Source organism: Electrophorus electricus, chromosome 25 (genome assembly GCF_013358815.1).
Source record: "Electrophorus electricus isolate fEleEle1 chromosome 25, fEleEle1.pri, whole genome shotgun sequence".
NCBI classification, from domain to species: Eukaryota; Metazoa; Chordata; class Actinopteri; order Gymnotiformes; family Gymnotidae; genus Electrophorus; species Electrophorus electricus.
In genome coordinates, this window is record NC_049559.1 from 11,531,828 (window position 1) to 11,547,801 (window position 15,974).

The following is a 15,974-nucleotide window of genomic DNA, read 5'->3' on the forward strand; positions in this document are numbered from 1 at the left end:
GGCCGAGATGAAGTCCTCACATACACCCTGTCCTCTGGCCATCCCAGATGCCCTGGGCGGATTTTATGACAGGATATGCTGCACATTAGCAAATGAATGGAGAAACCAATAACACTTCAGCACTATCAAGTAATCGCATTACACTATTGTCGAAGCAAACCGATATATTTATGGAAAAAAGAAAAAAGTACGGCTCAACAACATGTAGTAAAGTAAGCGGTTACTGAACAATGCCTCCCTCTGAAATGAAATTTTTTAAAAAATGTTCCTCGCCCTCTTGTTTTCTCTTTGCAGAGTTTTATCGAAGTCACGGCAGAACCTCATGTCCAGCCAAGGTGTCAGCATTGTTTTCGGTCCGACCCTGCTGTGGCCAGAGCTGGACACAGGGAACATGGCAGTTAACATGGTGTACCAGAACCAAATTGTGGAGTTTATGCTCATCGAGTGTCTGGAGATCTTTGGGCCAGAAGCCAAGTAGCAAAGTGCTTCAATTAAATCACATCAGTGAGGGGAGTCTGCACACAAACCTTAAGTAAGAGCACAGAAACAGAAGATTGCGAGGGACAGCATCACCTATCCAAGCAAATGCACTTCCTATTCTAGAATCATATATGTGCAGGCTTCAGCCTGTAGAAAAGGCCAAAGGAGAAACACTGCTAATGAGCATGTCTAGTTCAGTCTCCATCTGCCAGTATCAATGTGAGTGGATTATATTTCAAATTAACTGCCAAGCATCACACGTCTTAAGTGGAAAGTGTACATACCACAAAGTAAGAACTGGTATGTCAGTAAACATAAAACATCTGGAATAAATAAACATGAATTTGTGAAACCGCAAAGAAAGCTCTGTTCATCAATTGAAATGAATCCTTTTTGAGTTCTGTAACATCTCCATGTTTTCTGTAGCCATAAGCAGAAAAGTCCTTTAAGAAAATACCAAACAATGCTCATTCACACAGGATTTCTAGATTCCCCTGTTTCACCAGATTCTTGTAACTATATATTGCACTGCTATATTGTCGCTGTTCTATTAGTTTAAAAAATGTTCTGTACTCTTGTGATGTAAATAAAAAAAGGTTAAAATGGTGTTTTTGTTAGTAATGTATTAAAACTTGTCTCCTTACTTTAAGATACTCGTGATGAATAACCATGACATTTACATTTTGAACAGGCAAAAGCTGAGGCCAACAACATTTGACCTACCATGCACCGTTCCTAAAAACCTGTCAGAGTGACTGAGTCAAAAGCGGACAGGTTCTTCATGTGATTCTATGTGCTCCCTTCCTCTCAGTGGACCGTATGGCCCCGCAAACTGTCCTGCCACTGCGCTTCAGGCTGCACAGTGCTGGACACGCCGCTATCACACCGGCGTCTGATCAAACTGCTAGTTCCCTCCGATTCCGCAAGCCAGGCCTCCAGTCTGCGTAGGAACGTGTGCGCGTTTCTTCTCTCCATTCCAGCCCAGAGATAAGAGAGGAAGAGAAACAGAAAGAGAGTCTGTAATTACGCAAAGAGCCATCGCTCTAAATCGGACGCCTTAGATTTTGGCACTGCGAACGATAATGATGAAAGGGTGTGGAGGGGAAGGGGCGGGTGAGACAAACCAGATATTGGGGGGGGGGGGGGGTTTAGGGGGTTGCAAAAGAGTTTTGTAAAAGCCATGATGGAAATAAAAAAGGGAGAAATTAGCTGTCTCTCCCAGTGCCCTTGCAGGCAGCTGCTCACTTCTCTCTGGCTGCGCGGAGTGCAGCAGGCCACGGAGACTCCCACAGCTACGTTTCCATCAGCACAAAGGCAGGGCTGGGATTTCTCAGGCTTGGCAGAGAGCAGCCAATACCTTGTGGCCAATCATGTTATTCTCAGGAGGGACACGAAGAATCTACATTCTGTTTACGTTTACGTGGGGCTGGGGCAATGGTAGAATGCTATGGCAAAGACATTCATGCTAAGACAAACATCTCAAAAAAGGTTTTCCCCTTCGAGATATTGCTTTGATGTAACTGAGATAAGTCTATGGTATCACTCCAGAATCAGTGGCATTCACTCCATGCTTTTACTGTAATATACTGCCTGTAACTCTCTAAGTTAATAACAGAACAATGGCTGGAAAAAATTATGGTTCTCCTGCAGTTCCCACAGGTACTCCAGAAAGTACTCAGTGTTTTGAAGCACAGATCACGGAGAATATTATTATGCATTCATTCAAGTTATTTTGGCTCAAATCCTGGTTCTTGGATATCGTAATCTGCAAGTGCTGACAAAATACCCCCCCCCCCCCAGTTTCTCCTCTTTTCAAATGTTTTGATTATATGAGGTTTCTCTGGTCAGTGACAATTCTCGACCACCATGCTTCATTAGGAGCAGATATGAGAATCAGGAACAGAACCTAGAAACTGAATAAGTACATTAAATAGGTGAAAATAAATAAAGGAACAGATGAACAAACTAATAAATAAATAAATAAATAAAATACAATTCAAATATTGCTTCAAATTTCACTGGTGGTGGTTTTTTTTCTTCCAAATTTCACTGACCTGTGAAAAAAGGTGACAGCTACAATGACCCTCCTTTCCTAAGTGGTTTACAAAATAATAATAATTAATCAATTAATATAAGAATAACCGGGAGGGAGGCATACTGAAGAGAAAAAGCACAGTCAATCAGATGGCGGTGTGCTCCAAGTGGGAGGAGTGGGGTGGGAGGCTCTGGTCAGAGGGCGGGGCTCTGCTGTCAGAGGGCTGGGTGTATGTAGCACACATGGAGACTCTGGCCTTCACATTTTCCCTGTGCAAGCCAACATGTTCCACGTCCAATGATTTCATGTAATAAATGGAGGCCAATGTGCTTCAGAAACCCCCTCCTCTCTCATGGTCTCATACACACACACACACACACACACACACACACACACACACACACACACACACACACACACACACACACACACACACACACACACAGTCATTTACCCCCCCCCCCCCCCCCCCCCATCTCTCTTGGCAGTAGATCATGGAACCAACAGTCTTTGTAGACCCTAGAAAGAGTGCTAAATGAAAAAGTCCCCAAAAGTAAATGAAAGCATAACAATGCAGTGGCCCTGTGAACCTCCCTCCATGCTCTAACCACCAGGGCCCATTAAAAAGGAAACTGGGCTCCAACAGAACATGGCAGCATATTGACAATACATGACTGAGTCACACGAGGACAGCATTCGCCCTGCATCTTGTTTTTACATCAGGAATGCTGGCATGGTTAAACGAAGCAAACAGCCCTCAGCTCCTCAGCACCTGTACCACCTCTGCTAAGACACAATGCAAAGTGCCGCCATATCATATCTGTGCCGTTGTCTTCTGTTGTACTTAATGCCTTATCTGTATGATCATACATAAAGCAGCACCTTAGCATCCAAAAAAGAACCGTCAAAACAGAAAAATGGGAATTTTGAAAAACAAAGCCACTGCTAACGAAACAGCCCATTTCATGCATAATCTAGCCTCAACAGTCTTTATTTCAGAGGAGACCACCTCCACCACACACACACACAAAAGGTATTTTTCATTCCTTAAATTTTCTCTTTCAGGTTGAGAATAACAGCCCAACAGAACGGGGCTCACTGCTGGGGCGTGAAATTAATGCCACTGTTTCGTGTTGATAATCCAGTTTAAAATGCACCCCTCCCCCCCCCCCATCAACACCTTTCTGTCTAACTTCAGGCTGTCTTTGCTTTGTTATTAACCACAGTCAACTTGTTTAGTGTCTGTAGGAGGAAAAGAGGAACAATTTAAATCAAACCCTTAATCCCGTGCCCCACTAAAGGTAGAAAAGGGCATGACCGAGATAAACACATTTTTACCCACTGATTGGGAAATCTTTTCTTAAGAGTGAGAATCTGTGAGGTGGGTAGAAGCATTAGACTGCCAAACCATTAGCATGGTGGGAGGAAAACGAGTTCTTGTTCAACTATTGTTCTAGCCATTTCCCAAAAAGTCTATGTTGGTGCCACCTGGTTGGTGCAAAAAGTAACTTTTTGCCAGTTTATTTTAAGATCTAGTTCCTCCAGAATTACAGCTAGACATAATAAATGAACCAATCATATTTAGCAGGTGGCTGGAAGTTGATAGGTTAGAATGTGATGCCGACATTATTTAATTCCCAGACCTGCAACAGCAGACACATGAAGTATCTGTGCAGTCGCTACGTGGTTAAGCAGATACACAGACTATGCCTGTCAGGGATGTGAAAACTCTGTAGAGGCTGTGGTGCTGGTTCAATTCTGCTCCAAGCATTTCTAAAGCCTCATATCTGTGTGCAGGCGCACAGTCGAAGCCGCGTGTGTGTTCATTCGCTGTGTTCCTTTAAATTGTGGTACACAGGACCCCTACCCACTACGGTCTCTCACACAGCATCAGTGAGAAACAGAAAAGTGAATTAAAAAAGGCCAGTCAAAATGGGCTTAATGTGAGCTGCATTTTATGGAGGTTGTTGTTAAGTTTATATGTGTGGGTTGACTGTACAAATGGAGGCAGGGTTATGAGCTTTACAGAATCACCAGGTCCTGACCTTTGGTCAGCCCAGCAAGTGGGCGAGCGCGGGCAAACATGTTCAGCTCTCCACGCAGTGGGTTTGGATGCGTCACGGTACTTAAAGGTCAAAGCAATCCTCCCTTTTGGTGCAATTTGCCATGGCAAGACCTGGTGTCGACTTCCAGCAGTCTAAAAAAATGCATCATGTCACCTCCCTTAAACCTGTTCATTTACAGGCCCAAGGTACACGATCATGTATGTTACAGAGAGAAGTACGCATAAGTCTAGGAGTAAGATATACAAAAGATGAAAATCTAAGTAAAAAAAATAAGGCCTAAAGCTGTCAGCATGTCTACTTCTTGTAAAGTACAAGTTAAATGTGAAGAATGTTGATGAAAGATATTAGGAAGCATATTTCAGTGAGTGGTGAGAAAGGGCCTACAACAGGAATGATGGCCCTAATTTTACTCTTGGGAAATGAACCATGAACATAACAATCGGATTTCATTTATTCCTTTAATTCTAATCACCCAGCTGCTGCACCTGACTTATCAATACATTTGTAATAATTGCATGTCATAAGCATGAGGAAGTTTATGAAAATATATTCTCTCTCTCTCACACACACACACACACACACACATATATACACACACACACACACACACACACACACACACACACACACACACACACACACACACACACACACACACACATACACACATACACATACATATATATATATATATATATATATATATATATATATATTATTTATTTATTTATTTTTTGTGAGCTTTCCCCCCCCCAATTTCACATTTGAATCATTTCAGCATCAATTAGAGGAGAGGAGTGATCAGTGAGGCCAAGTGATTGTTGCAGTGCTCTGGTATGTGTGAACACAGCAGCGGAAACTGCAAGCCCTTGTCGACATGGAAATACTGTTATATGGAAATGTGTGTTATTCTGTCTCCCCCTTTTACATTTCTCAACTACTTATAAATACCTATTCCTGTGCCCCCTTAATTATGCAGTGGTTCATTTCCAAATTCAAAGAAAACATGAGGACCATATTTAGACGTGACCACTGTGCAAGGAAAAGCCTCCCATTAACCTTTACTGAGCCTCGGGGGACTTTGACACAACCTGGCAACCCCAGGTGGAGCAGGAGCCCACAGCGCTGTGAGCCACAACTTGGCCGCCAGTCTGTCGGAGTGGGAACCAAAGATTCCAGCAGGCCGACGCTCCTCGAGCACAAAGGATAAAAATGGATATGGAGCGAAATATAAGGTGGCACCGCCTATGAGAAACGCGAAAAGCGGTCACAGGTTTCTAGGTTGTTTATTTTTGCTTCTTTTTCGTTCCCTCCTTCGAAACCATGCGCATAAAAGTCAGTCGGCGTTGAGGTCCACGCATGGATGTTGTTTTAGCGGAGGGGTGGTGAGCCCGAGACAGGTTTGTGGCGATGTCTGTTATGAAAGACATGAGTAACACTTTATTTTAGTTTTCTGTAGAACATGTTTAGGGGAATTTCGCGAGATCCACGCCTAGTTCTCCTTTGTGCTCTGCTATTTATTATTGCTACCTGGTAAGTGTAACATTAATCACCCTGTGTGAAGGATGAGAATGTTTTCAAGCTTTTTATTTTTTTGTCTTTAGAATGTGAAACTGACGGTCTCACTGGGGAAAAAAATCTCAGTGAAAATCAGATATATCCAGTTATTTTCTTTATATAAAAAAGGTAATAAAACTGTTAGTTCAATGTTAGTTCAGACTATATATTCTACTGTTTGTATTAGGGTTGTATTAAGCTTTGTGATCTCAGTGGACTGCTAACAAGGAGTCCTCCAGTGTTTCCTATGTTCATTAACGTGAGGCGTGCTTCAGGCAGAATTCAGGTTCCTTCAGACGAGGCGGTATTTTTAGTCTGCGCATGACTTTCATTGCTGGGATCTGAGGTCAGCAGAGCCCTGTACTCTTCTTCCAGAGTGTTCCAGGAAAACCTGCTAGTCGTCACCTACGACATATAGACAAAAGCCAGATTGGGAAGATCGGAATATCGAATCCCTGTATAAAAGATTGACAGAAAAGTCTACTGAGGCTTCTTGGTGAAGGGACATTTTCCATGTAACCGACTTAAACAATAGGATGAATGTTCTTTGGTGAGAATCTGTGATGACCTTTTTTCACTTACCTGAAGAACATGCCGTCTCACTAGATGAGGGTGCTTACAGAAGTCCTGAAGTCTCTTACAGAGTTGTTCAGGTGTTGAGTACAGATATATATCTATATAAAGAGGCACATGCATATTTGACTACATGAACACCTCACAGCAGAGAGTGCTCTTGGCACTCAACTTCAAACTGGGTTATAAAAACATGCCAAAATGCTGTAGGCCCAGTCCATAGTCTGGAATTTAAGATAAATTACTCATCACTTAATCATTTAAAGAGTTGATGTAATTTAAAGACATGCTCTGAAGCATTTTTTTTTTCTTCTTTTGGTGCCTGGTTTGAAGGGAAACGTTATCTTTCTTTCATCAGATACCATCAACATCAATGCCAACTTCATCGAGAAGAAAAATCTCTTACCATGAAATATTTCTGGGTAGACAAGAGCCTTTGGACACAGAGGGTAGCAACCACAATGAACTGCTTCCAACCTGTAACAAGTACGTGTTGACAATCTCCATTTCCATTTTGAACTGTACGGTCTACTCAATGTGGTCTATATTGTAAGACATCAAAATTCAGTGAAGGACAACTTCTAAATTTAACTCAGTCATTTAGAAAGAGATAGTTGTAGACTATGAGGAATAACTGGTAATTGTTGATTACAAAATACATCAAATGAATTTAGTTTGTAAAAGACCACTTGTATATTTCACAGAGACTCCTATCCATTTTACTTGTTACCATGAAGACTTTTCATAGTAATCACAATTACAAATAGCTTAAGAGAAGTTTGGGTTCCAATCCATTATAAGATGAAGACAACAGCACAGAAGAGAGAAAACTCCAAGTGAAGGCATGAAGCAGAAAGCTTGAAAGGCACCAAGCCTCAAAAGGAGGTCTCCTCTTCTGGGTGGCTCTGGATAGTGAAGTTACATGCCAAGGAGACAGTGGTGAAATTTACATTTCACCATGTCAAACTCCAAAATACTCACTGAGCAGTTTAATCTGGGCCAAACTTTGCTCCCAACTGACTTAACTCATTTGAACCTCCTATTTGTGCCAGCAGAAAATGACTGGCTGTTTAAATATTTTGTAAAATGAGCGTTAATATTTTATAAGTCCATCCATCACTCCCCTCGCCATCAGATCACCATCTCATTCTTCATGCTAAAGCCATGCATATTTTAACATCCGATTAGTTCTCTGCCATTCAGTTTAGAATTTCGGTGGTTTTGACGGAGTGGTAGTGTAAGTCTCCTCCAAAGGGCTTTGCTTGTAATGTTGATCACAAAGGGATTTTTTGGGAGGCTTGTCTCTTTTAATTTGACACAGGGACATGGGAATGCTGTTGGCTTCATAATCAGCTCATGAGTTTTTTTTTTTTACCACACTGAAAGTCAGTCCTGGTCTGACATATATATATATATATATATATACACACACACACACACACACACACACACACACACACACACACACACACATACACACATACACACACACACATACACACACACACATACACATACACACACACACATACACACATACACACATACACACATACACACACATACAGACACATACAGACACATACAGACACATACAGACACATACAGACACATACAGACACATACACACACACACACACACATTAGCGAGAGAAAGAGGAAGGGATGGAGTGTGAGAGTATGTGAGAGTATGAGATTATCTTGTGCACAGTGGGAGTGTGGTAACTCTCAGGAGCTTGGCTCTGGTGCGGGGCAGTGTGCATTATGAAAGTGATTAAGGTCAGCTCCATGTCTGTGGTGTTAATGTGCGAGTGCACAGATACTTATCAGGCCTTTAATCTCAAACATAATTGGCCGATCATTTGGCTTCCTCGCTCTTTTTTTCTGAGGGGCACAAACGGGCGTCTGCTGACAATTAATTCAATTAGATTAATTTCCACAATAATGAGGGCAGCATGCAGCAGAAGCAGGTCCCTGCGCGGGGACACCAGGGCCGGGCTGCCCGCTGGGCGCCGTCAGACGTGTCGCACAACTCGCGCAGGTGAGAGTCTGGTTTACATTTAGAGGAAGACATTGCAGGATCAGATTGCGATTACAGCTGCTAATAAAAGGAGGCGAATGGCCCTGACCTCATTAATCTGCCGTACACCTTCACCATGGGTGAAAACTACAGGTCGACATCTTAAATGCATTAACTTGGTGACTCAAGGCCTGTGAAGGTCAGGTGCTCAATTGCTGTGGAAGATGCAATACATCTGAAGTTTACACATGCGTGTGCATGCACACACCCACACCCAGTTCTAAAGTGTCCCTTTGTATTCTCTCTCTCCTTTGGATGCTCAGAAGATTACATGACAAACAACCTCACTTTTTCTATAGCTCTTTGCCCCATTCCATGTAATCTAAAACTTGAGCAACATGTTTTATATAATACTCGTAAAACAATTGTTACTTTTATCGATTGATTGATAAATATCAGCTATCCTTTGTCCTGTTGTCCACAGCAGACCCTTCAAACACAAGTGGAACTGAGAACAGCAGCTCAGGGCATGCCTCCCACATCAAGAGAGTAGTTTTCAAAGGTCCCCAGCCCTCATGCAATAAACTTCGTACTTGGACTGACCCTCAGGAAGCACGGTGTGGCCTCAGTTCTCTAGAAATTAGTAAATATTTACATTTACAGCATTTAGCTGATGCTTTTATCCAAAGCGACTTACAATTATGAGTGAGTACAACTTGAGCAACTGAGGGTTAGGGGCCTTGCTCAAGGGCCCAACAGTGGCAACTTGGCAGTGGTGGGGCTTGAACCAGCACCCTTCCAATTACAAGTCAAGTAGATAAACCTATCCTGAACTTCTCTGAGTGGGGGATATTTAGTTGGCCCTGAATGAGGTTAGTATGCTCTCAGCATGCGGTGAGAATAGGATTTCTAGTTAGTGTTTTTACACCCACACTTCGAATTAACCACACACCATCAAAAACTAAACAGGCAGAATAACTGGCCACATGGGCAGGTGTAATATCAACCCACTCACATATCCACAGATTACTTTAGCATTGCAGAGCCACGTACAGAATATTAAGAAAGCAAGACAATGATATTGATATTTGCTTATGGCAAAAGCATGATACCCAGCAAGCTTTTGTGGCGTCGAACTGTCCCGATGCGTCAGTCGCTATGGCAATTCCTCTTAAAACATTCTTCATTAGCGGAGAGCGGCAGCAACTTACATGGCCACGCCGAAGAACTCGTGCTTGGCAGTGGAGACCACGACATCTGCTTGGCACAGCACGCTGAGGTAGTCTTCCTTACTGGGCATGAAACCCCAGTGCCGGATGTGGTCGACCAACTGTTCCCTGGCCTCGTCAAAGATCTCTGTAAAGGAGAAGGAAGGAGAGCTAGGCTGAGACTTCAGTGTCACCGGAGCTGCAATTAAGAAAAGCAGGCAAATTTCCGATTCGGCCCGTAGTTTGTTTGGGAGTGAAAAACACAAGGCCGTCATAACTTTGGACGTATTAACTGGGAAAGGGCAAAAAAAGAATCAATAGTGATGCTATTAACAAAATCAAAATGGATTAAAAGAGTTTCAGCGTGATTGCCTTCCGAGCAATCGTAAACATCATTTCAAAACATGAGCAACATTTATGGTCCTTTTTTCGGTTCCTCCTTAGCTATTTATGCTACTATAAAAGTTTAGATCTCAATATAAGAGATTACGAGTCCTGTAAGCTTCTCTTAGGCAGCTCTGAGAGTGTGTGTATCTGTGTACAAATTAACTTAAGGCAACACTATAAATATCCAAGTCTGTCCAAAAGATATTAAAGTATAATCATCTACTAATGGAAGTATATTTTACCAATGAAATTGGTTTGAATGTTAGCCATACAGGACTAATGGATGATCTTTGAACTTAAAAGCTGTGTATTTAAAAAATTAGTTGCCACCGTCTTGCTACAGCGCTGACAAGGGCAGAAAGAGGTAGCACTGAGGAAATTCACAATGCATATAAATTTGACTTGTTTGAAAATGACTTTGAAACCGGAAGAAAAATCTGTGTGTGGCTTTAGCCCGTGCTCATACATTTTTATGAAATACATTTCAAAATTAAAGCCTTCACCTCGCACTGCCACCACTTTATTACCAGCACAGTGACTCACCTACTTGAACTGACTCAGTTATGGTCCTCCATTTTAATACAATATTCTCAATTGAACATAAAAAATACATCTGTGTAGCTTTGTGCTTTATTTCTTCTGTAATGCTCTCTACGGGCAACAGAATACCTGGAACGTCAGTAAATGTCTCCCCGAGAACAGACACTTCAAAGTTCAGTTCCTGCTCTTTCAACTTCAGCAAGGTCTGGAAGAACAGCTGAGGGTCTTTGTCGTGTTCCCTTTAAATAAAGAAACAGAATATGAAAGTCTTACTGCTACTATGCCCTGAAATATTAAACTGAGGTATAAAAACAAGAAGCAGTTTCACTGAAGCCAAAAAGGCAGTGTTGCCTAAGTTCAGGTTCAATAAGGTTTCGAAATCCTGTCATGACTGTGCATCAACCATCTGGGTTGAGCCAATTAGAAAATCCAGGCAGCTGGAACAAAGTCTCGAGGATGACGTTTACTTTTTCAATGTCAACTAACCACCTCCACAACAAGGTACCTATGCAAAGTCTACAGAGAGATGTGCTTTGCAAATGAGCAGTGTCAAAAAGTTATGTCTGTAGAGCCACGCTACAAAGCATTCCCCAGTCTAACTAAATTAACATAATCAAGTTAACATAATGATATTTTTAACGTGCATTTCAAGGCCACGTGTCCAAACATAAAAAAGAAAGCCCGATCTAGAAATAAACCTCAAATGGCATGTCTGATGTGTTTTCAACCTTCCCTTTCCTGTTTCTGTTTACGAATTGTAGCAGTGAATCAGAAAAGAGGCCTCTCAGGACCACAAAGGGGAGACCTGACCTCTCAGAGCCACAGTGAAGAAGCCTGTCCTCTCTGGGCCATAGTAAAGAGGCCTGACCTCTTAGAGAAGATGCCTGTTCTCTCAGGGCCATAGTAAAGAGGCCTGACCTCTTAGAGAAGATGCCTGTTCTCTCAGGGCTCAGGACCAGATGCGCACCTGTAACCCATGACGCCACAGAGCAGAATCATCCAATGTCAAATACTCTCTTCTGTTCTTCCCATTCTGCAGATTTTGTTTTCTGAATGCCCGTGAGAGAAGAGTGGGCCCTCCTCGCAGGGAGGGACATTCGCTGAAGGTCGAAGGCGATTACCAGCGGGGCCAGAAGCGCTCCACAAAAAAAAAGGACCCCTCCCACTTGGATGGAATCTCCTCGGATGAGGCATTAATGGAGGAGCTTATTTATCCACACTTCCTCTGTTTGCGCTGCTGTGTCCCCCTGCGGCTCGACGCCGATTCCCTCATTAATTTCGCTGCGTCTTTGATTGCCCCCGCATTGTGGACTTGACTGCTACCTCCTCCGGTCTAAAACAGGTTGACCTGCGGCGAGGTGACACGGCCAACCACGGGGATGCCTATTACCCGGGCTGTCAGCCCCGTAAATAAAAATGCATTTGGTGACTGCACGATGCCTTATTCCCTGCTGCCAGCATAGCAGAGGGTTAATTAACATGTCAGTTATGTTATGCGGGGATTGCAAGAGCTCAGCTTGCTACCGACACTTTGGGAGTCAGGGAGAGAAAATACATACACGCACACGCACTTCAAACAACACACTGATGCAGCAACATCCTGTCATTACTGGTCTGAGAGGTCATTGCAACACTCTATTAATGCCTGACTTGTAAACACAAATTAAGGTTACTGAAGCCAATCATGATGCTTTAAACAGAACATGTATCTATATTTCAATCTGGAGCTTTACTGTAGAACTGAGCTTATTAGTGACTTCAAGCAACTATAGCATATCACAAATGTGTGTCACATTCTGTCTCCTTGGCAATGACCTCCACAGACCACTGGTGGCTAGAAGAATCTCTGCCCTTAGCTACTTCTGCAAAAATAGTCTTTCCCACACATCAGGAGTGACTTGATTCATCACCCCTTGACCCTGCAGTGCAACAAGAGAGAAATCAAATTAACCAAATCTAGTATTGCTGTTCTGTGGGGGCCCTCATTAGCAGCCATCCTTTACCACTTAAAAGAATATGATCCTCTCATTTAGACAGCTGTGATTAAATATTCCCCTTTAAGTTGCACCCAAGAGGTGCATTTAAAAAAAAAAAAAAAAATCTCCAACTCTATTTATTGCAAAAATACACAACGTTAACGGATTCAAATCAGGAGGAAGTAAAAGTAGTAGTTAATGGGACACTTGAAAGCCCAGACCTTGGTTATCTGGGGATTGATTACGGCCAGTCAAGGGGAGTGGCGGGATGGGGAAAAAGAAAACACAACGAGGGGAGAGGAGCAGCTGAACAGTTTGTGCGCGTCGGATGTCTGTACGAGGACAGTGAGAGTCGTATAACGCACAGGGAAAATTTAATGAGCAAAACTAATGAGACCAAAGGAGTGCATGGGAAGAAAGTGAGGGTTATTTCGTTTTTTTCCTTCTAACATGGGATTTTTATACTTTTTATAGTTTATATTTGAATTTTGTCTTTTCCACACGATCCTGATGTAGTCCTTTCAACTACACATGGCAAATGCTCCTAATATTTGATGAATTCCGGAAAGCTGGACTGTAACCAGCGTCCGATATTTTCCGCATTGAGGAACGCCGGGTGGCCAGCGTTTCGGAATGTGTTCTTGGGGCCTAATCAGGGCCTGGCTAACCCTCTCGTCCTGCCCTCTGCTTGTACACGGCGCTCTCCGGCATGGCACGCTGGCGTTTTCCCCGGGTGGTGGCAGAGCAGCAGTGGGACCAGCGCCAGCGTGGGCAGGTGTCAGTGCCTGCATGTCTTCCACTCAGTGATTAAAGCCCAGCAGCACAAACTGGGAGGAGAAGCAAATGAAGGAACGAATAGTGCACAGGCATGACTGGGTGTGTCATTTGCGTGTCATTTGTCCAACCTGAGTTTTCCTTTCGGTTTGCGTTTCCTTTCAATTCGTGCTAATAACGGTAGCAATACCAATGACTTATTTATTTGCAAAGCACTGTTATTTTGTTTGTCGTTACTTGAAGAAGAAAAAAAAATTAAGTGTGGTTAAAAAGCCTCTGGAATCTGGAGTTTTCTGAAACAAGAATTTAGCATAAGCGCTTACGGCTCTGTCAATCAAACCTTTGACCCCTCCCTAAACCCGCCTTCATTCCACCAATAGGGAGCCATCAAGTCCATAACCACAGCAGCACCTGCAAACAGCTGTTCTGTGAGGAGGATCTCTGATCCAATCCAGACTGCAATAAAACGATCCTGTAATCCAGTGGATGAATGCCTATCCAAGCCACAAACAGATTAACAGACTAACAATGTGAAGATGACCCAAAAAAGAAAAAAAAGGGAGGTGGGGGTGGGGGTTTGGGACATAGTCAGCAACTCAAATCATAGAGATAATCCCAGCAACCCCCTAAACAGTTGCTATGCCCCTCTGTAAAACCTAATTTACCTCGGCCCACAGCCAGTGTTTATGAAGCGTGGATGTTGCCCGTGCTAATCCGTCTGTGTTTTGCTAAGTTATGAGGAGCTTACGAGGCAGGCCGCCGTGGGCACTGATACAGGGGCAGGTGACTGACAGAGACATGGCGTAAACAAACATGGCCAAATCCCCGAGTCAGCGTCAACCTTCGGCACCGGTGGTCCTTTCGGACATTAATCTGATTTACGAGTGTTTTTTGGTCAGGAAGCATACTGTCCCCGCCAAGAGATGAGCACAAAGTCATGGGAGAAAAATGTGGAGTAGCGTGGAGCCACCCGCACCCCCCCCACCCCTCACCCCGAACAGACCTGAGGCAGATGAGGCAGGGATACAGCTCTGCGTGGTTTCCCTTCATGCCAAGAGGAGGTCTAAAATACGGGGAGTGAAAGATATTTAAGCCCCGACAGAAACCACAGAGCAGTCCTGCGGGCAATAAAATATTTTCTCATCCCACCCCTCCTCTCGCTTCTTCTCCTCCTCTTCTCTCCTCTCCCTTCTTCTCCCCTCTTCTTCCCTTCCTCTCCTTTGCTCTCATGGCAAACAAAACCCAACGGCTCCGAATTCTGGCATTGTCATGGGGAAGAAAAGGCACTCTCAGTGGGCCATAGCTCACTAAAACTTTATTGCCACAGTACAGTTATACACAAATAACACATCTAACCAGCACCACCCTGTCACTGGCATGTTTTCTGTGTCGTCCGCCAAGCATGATAAAAAAAAAAATAAATAAAAAAAAATCTTGCCAAAGGAAGAAAGGAAAAGGTACTGTGTCTGAGATTCAGGCAGGATGGATCAAAGATTAAACGCTCAGAATGGAACCAATGGCCCTTCAGTGCACATTTCTTCGTGTTGTGCTAAAACACGCGTGTTATCCATTTCCTATGCCCTCGCCTCCCTGTCAAGCAAAGCGCGGATGCTCCAAAGCAAACAGGCCATGGAATTCCGGCCATGCGCGCAGCAGTGCTTCGGGTCACGGCGGCCCGGTAGACCGCGCCATTTCAGCCTGGGACTGGCACGTGGTTGACTGCCTTGTTTGATGCGCGGCCATGCCATGCCAGCAGCAGCGGACACAGGCGAGTGGGTGAGGTGGTGGCGGGGTTGGCTGCTCCAAAATGCCCTCTGCTTGAGGAGCACTGCGAATACTGACCGGACGGAACGTGGCCTGAGCAGGAAAACGTTCCCCGTTTGTACTTCATGCCCTTGAATGCTGAGCCGAGTCCAGTTGTATAGAATAAATGAATTAATTAAAAATAAATAAATAAATAAAATTAAAAACACAACGGTGCACATGTATACCAGGCTTAACATGCTGACATACTGGCATTGCTTCGATCTGTCATTAATCTTGAAATTTAGAACTGATAACCATTCCAAGGCCTGAACCACAAACATGCTTTCCTTTCCTTCTGCCTGATTTACACTAGTGGACTAGGATAATCTGAGCGCTTACCATCGATGGGGCCAGACTATGTGGAGAGGCTGCAAGGTTGTGGCCTTTTGCCCAGTGAGCTGGCTCGGTGCTGGGTGACCCTGCAGTGCGCCTGTGTCGCCCCCTAGCTGTGGGTGAAGCTGTGGCTCTGCTGGACTCGGTCTCTTCCCAGAGAGCTCATTTTGGGCTTCACGTGTGGAAGCTAAGGGGCTGAGAAAATTGATTCAAGAACTA

At 43.7% G+C, this 15,974-nt stretch overlaps 2 protein-coding genes and 1 long non-coding RNA gene across 6 annotated transcripts in view; 2 read left to right on the forward strand and 1 right to left on the reverse strand.

Annotated features, from left to right (window-relative positions):
• Nucleotides 1-1,097, forward strand: part of arhgap15 (Rho GTPase activating protein 15) — a 31,432-nt gene extending 30,335 nt beyond the window's left edge. The window contains exon 14 of the mRNA XM_027016922.2: nucleotides 295-1,097. Within this exon, the coding sequence (XP_026872723.1) occupies nucleotides 295-478 (184 nt within the window). The 3' untranslated portion in view covers nucleotides 479-1,097. The remainder of the gene's footprint in view (nucleotides 1-294) is intronic.
• Nucleotides 1,098-5,333: 4,236 nt separating this feature from the next.
• LOC113581630 lies at nucleotides 5,334-12,300 on the forward strand. The gene is made up of 3 exons (XR_003411082.2): nucleotides 5,334-6,114; nucleotides 7,070-7,197; nucleotides 11,906-12,300. It is a non-coding gene; the product is annotated as an uncharacterized LOC113581630 (long non-coding RNA).
• Nucleotides 6,154-15,974, reverse strand: part of gtdc1 (glycosyltransferase-like domain containing 1) — a 31,746-nt gene continuing 21,925 nt past the window's right edge. For 3 of the 4 annotated variants that reach the window (XM_027016920.2, XM_027016918.2, XM_027016919.2), the window contains exons 6-12: nucleotides 15,762-15,950; nucleotides 15,459-15,518; nucleotides 10,996-11,105; nucleotides 9,943-10,087; nucleotides 7,118-7,188; nucleotides 6,721-6,812; nucleotides 6,154-6,543 (exon numbers count right to left, since the gene is read on the reverse strand). In XM_027016920.2, coding sequence (XP_026872721.2) covers nucleotides 6,421-6,543; nucleotides 6,721-6,812; nucleotides 7,118-7,188; nucleotides 9,943-10,087; nucleotides 10,996-11,105; nucleotides 15,459-15,518; nucleotides 15,762-15,950 — 790 coding nt within the window. In that variant the 3' untranslated portion in view covers nucleotides 6,154-6,420. The remainder of the gene's footprint in view (nucleotides 6,544-6,720; nucleotides 6,813-7,117; nucleotides 7,189-9,942; nucleotides 10,088-10,995; nucleotides 11,106-15,458; nucleotides 15,519-15,761; nucleotides 15,951-15,974) is intronic. The other variant, XM_027016921.2, reaches the window with a different exon arrangement.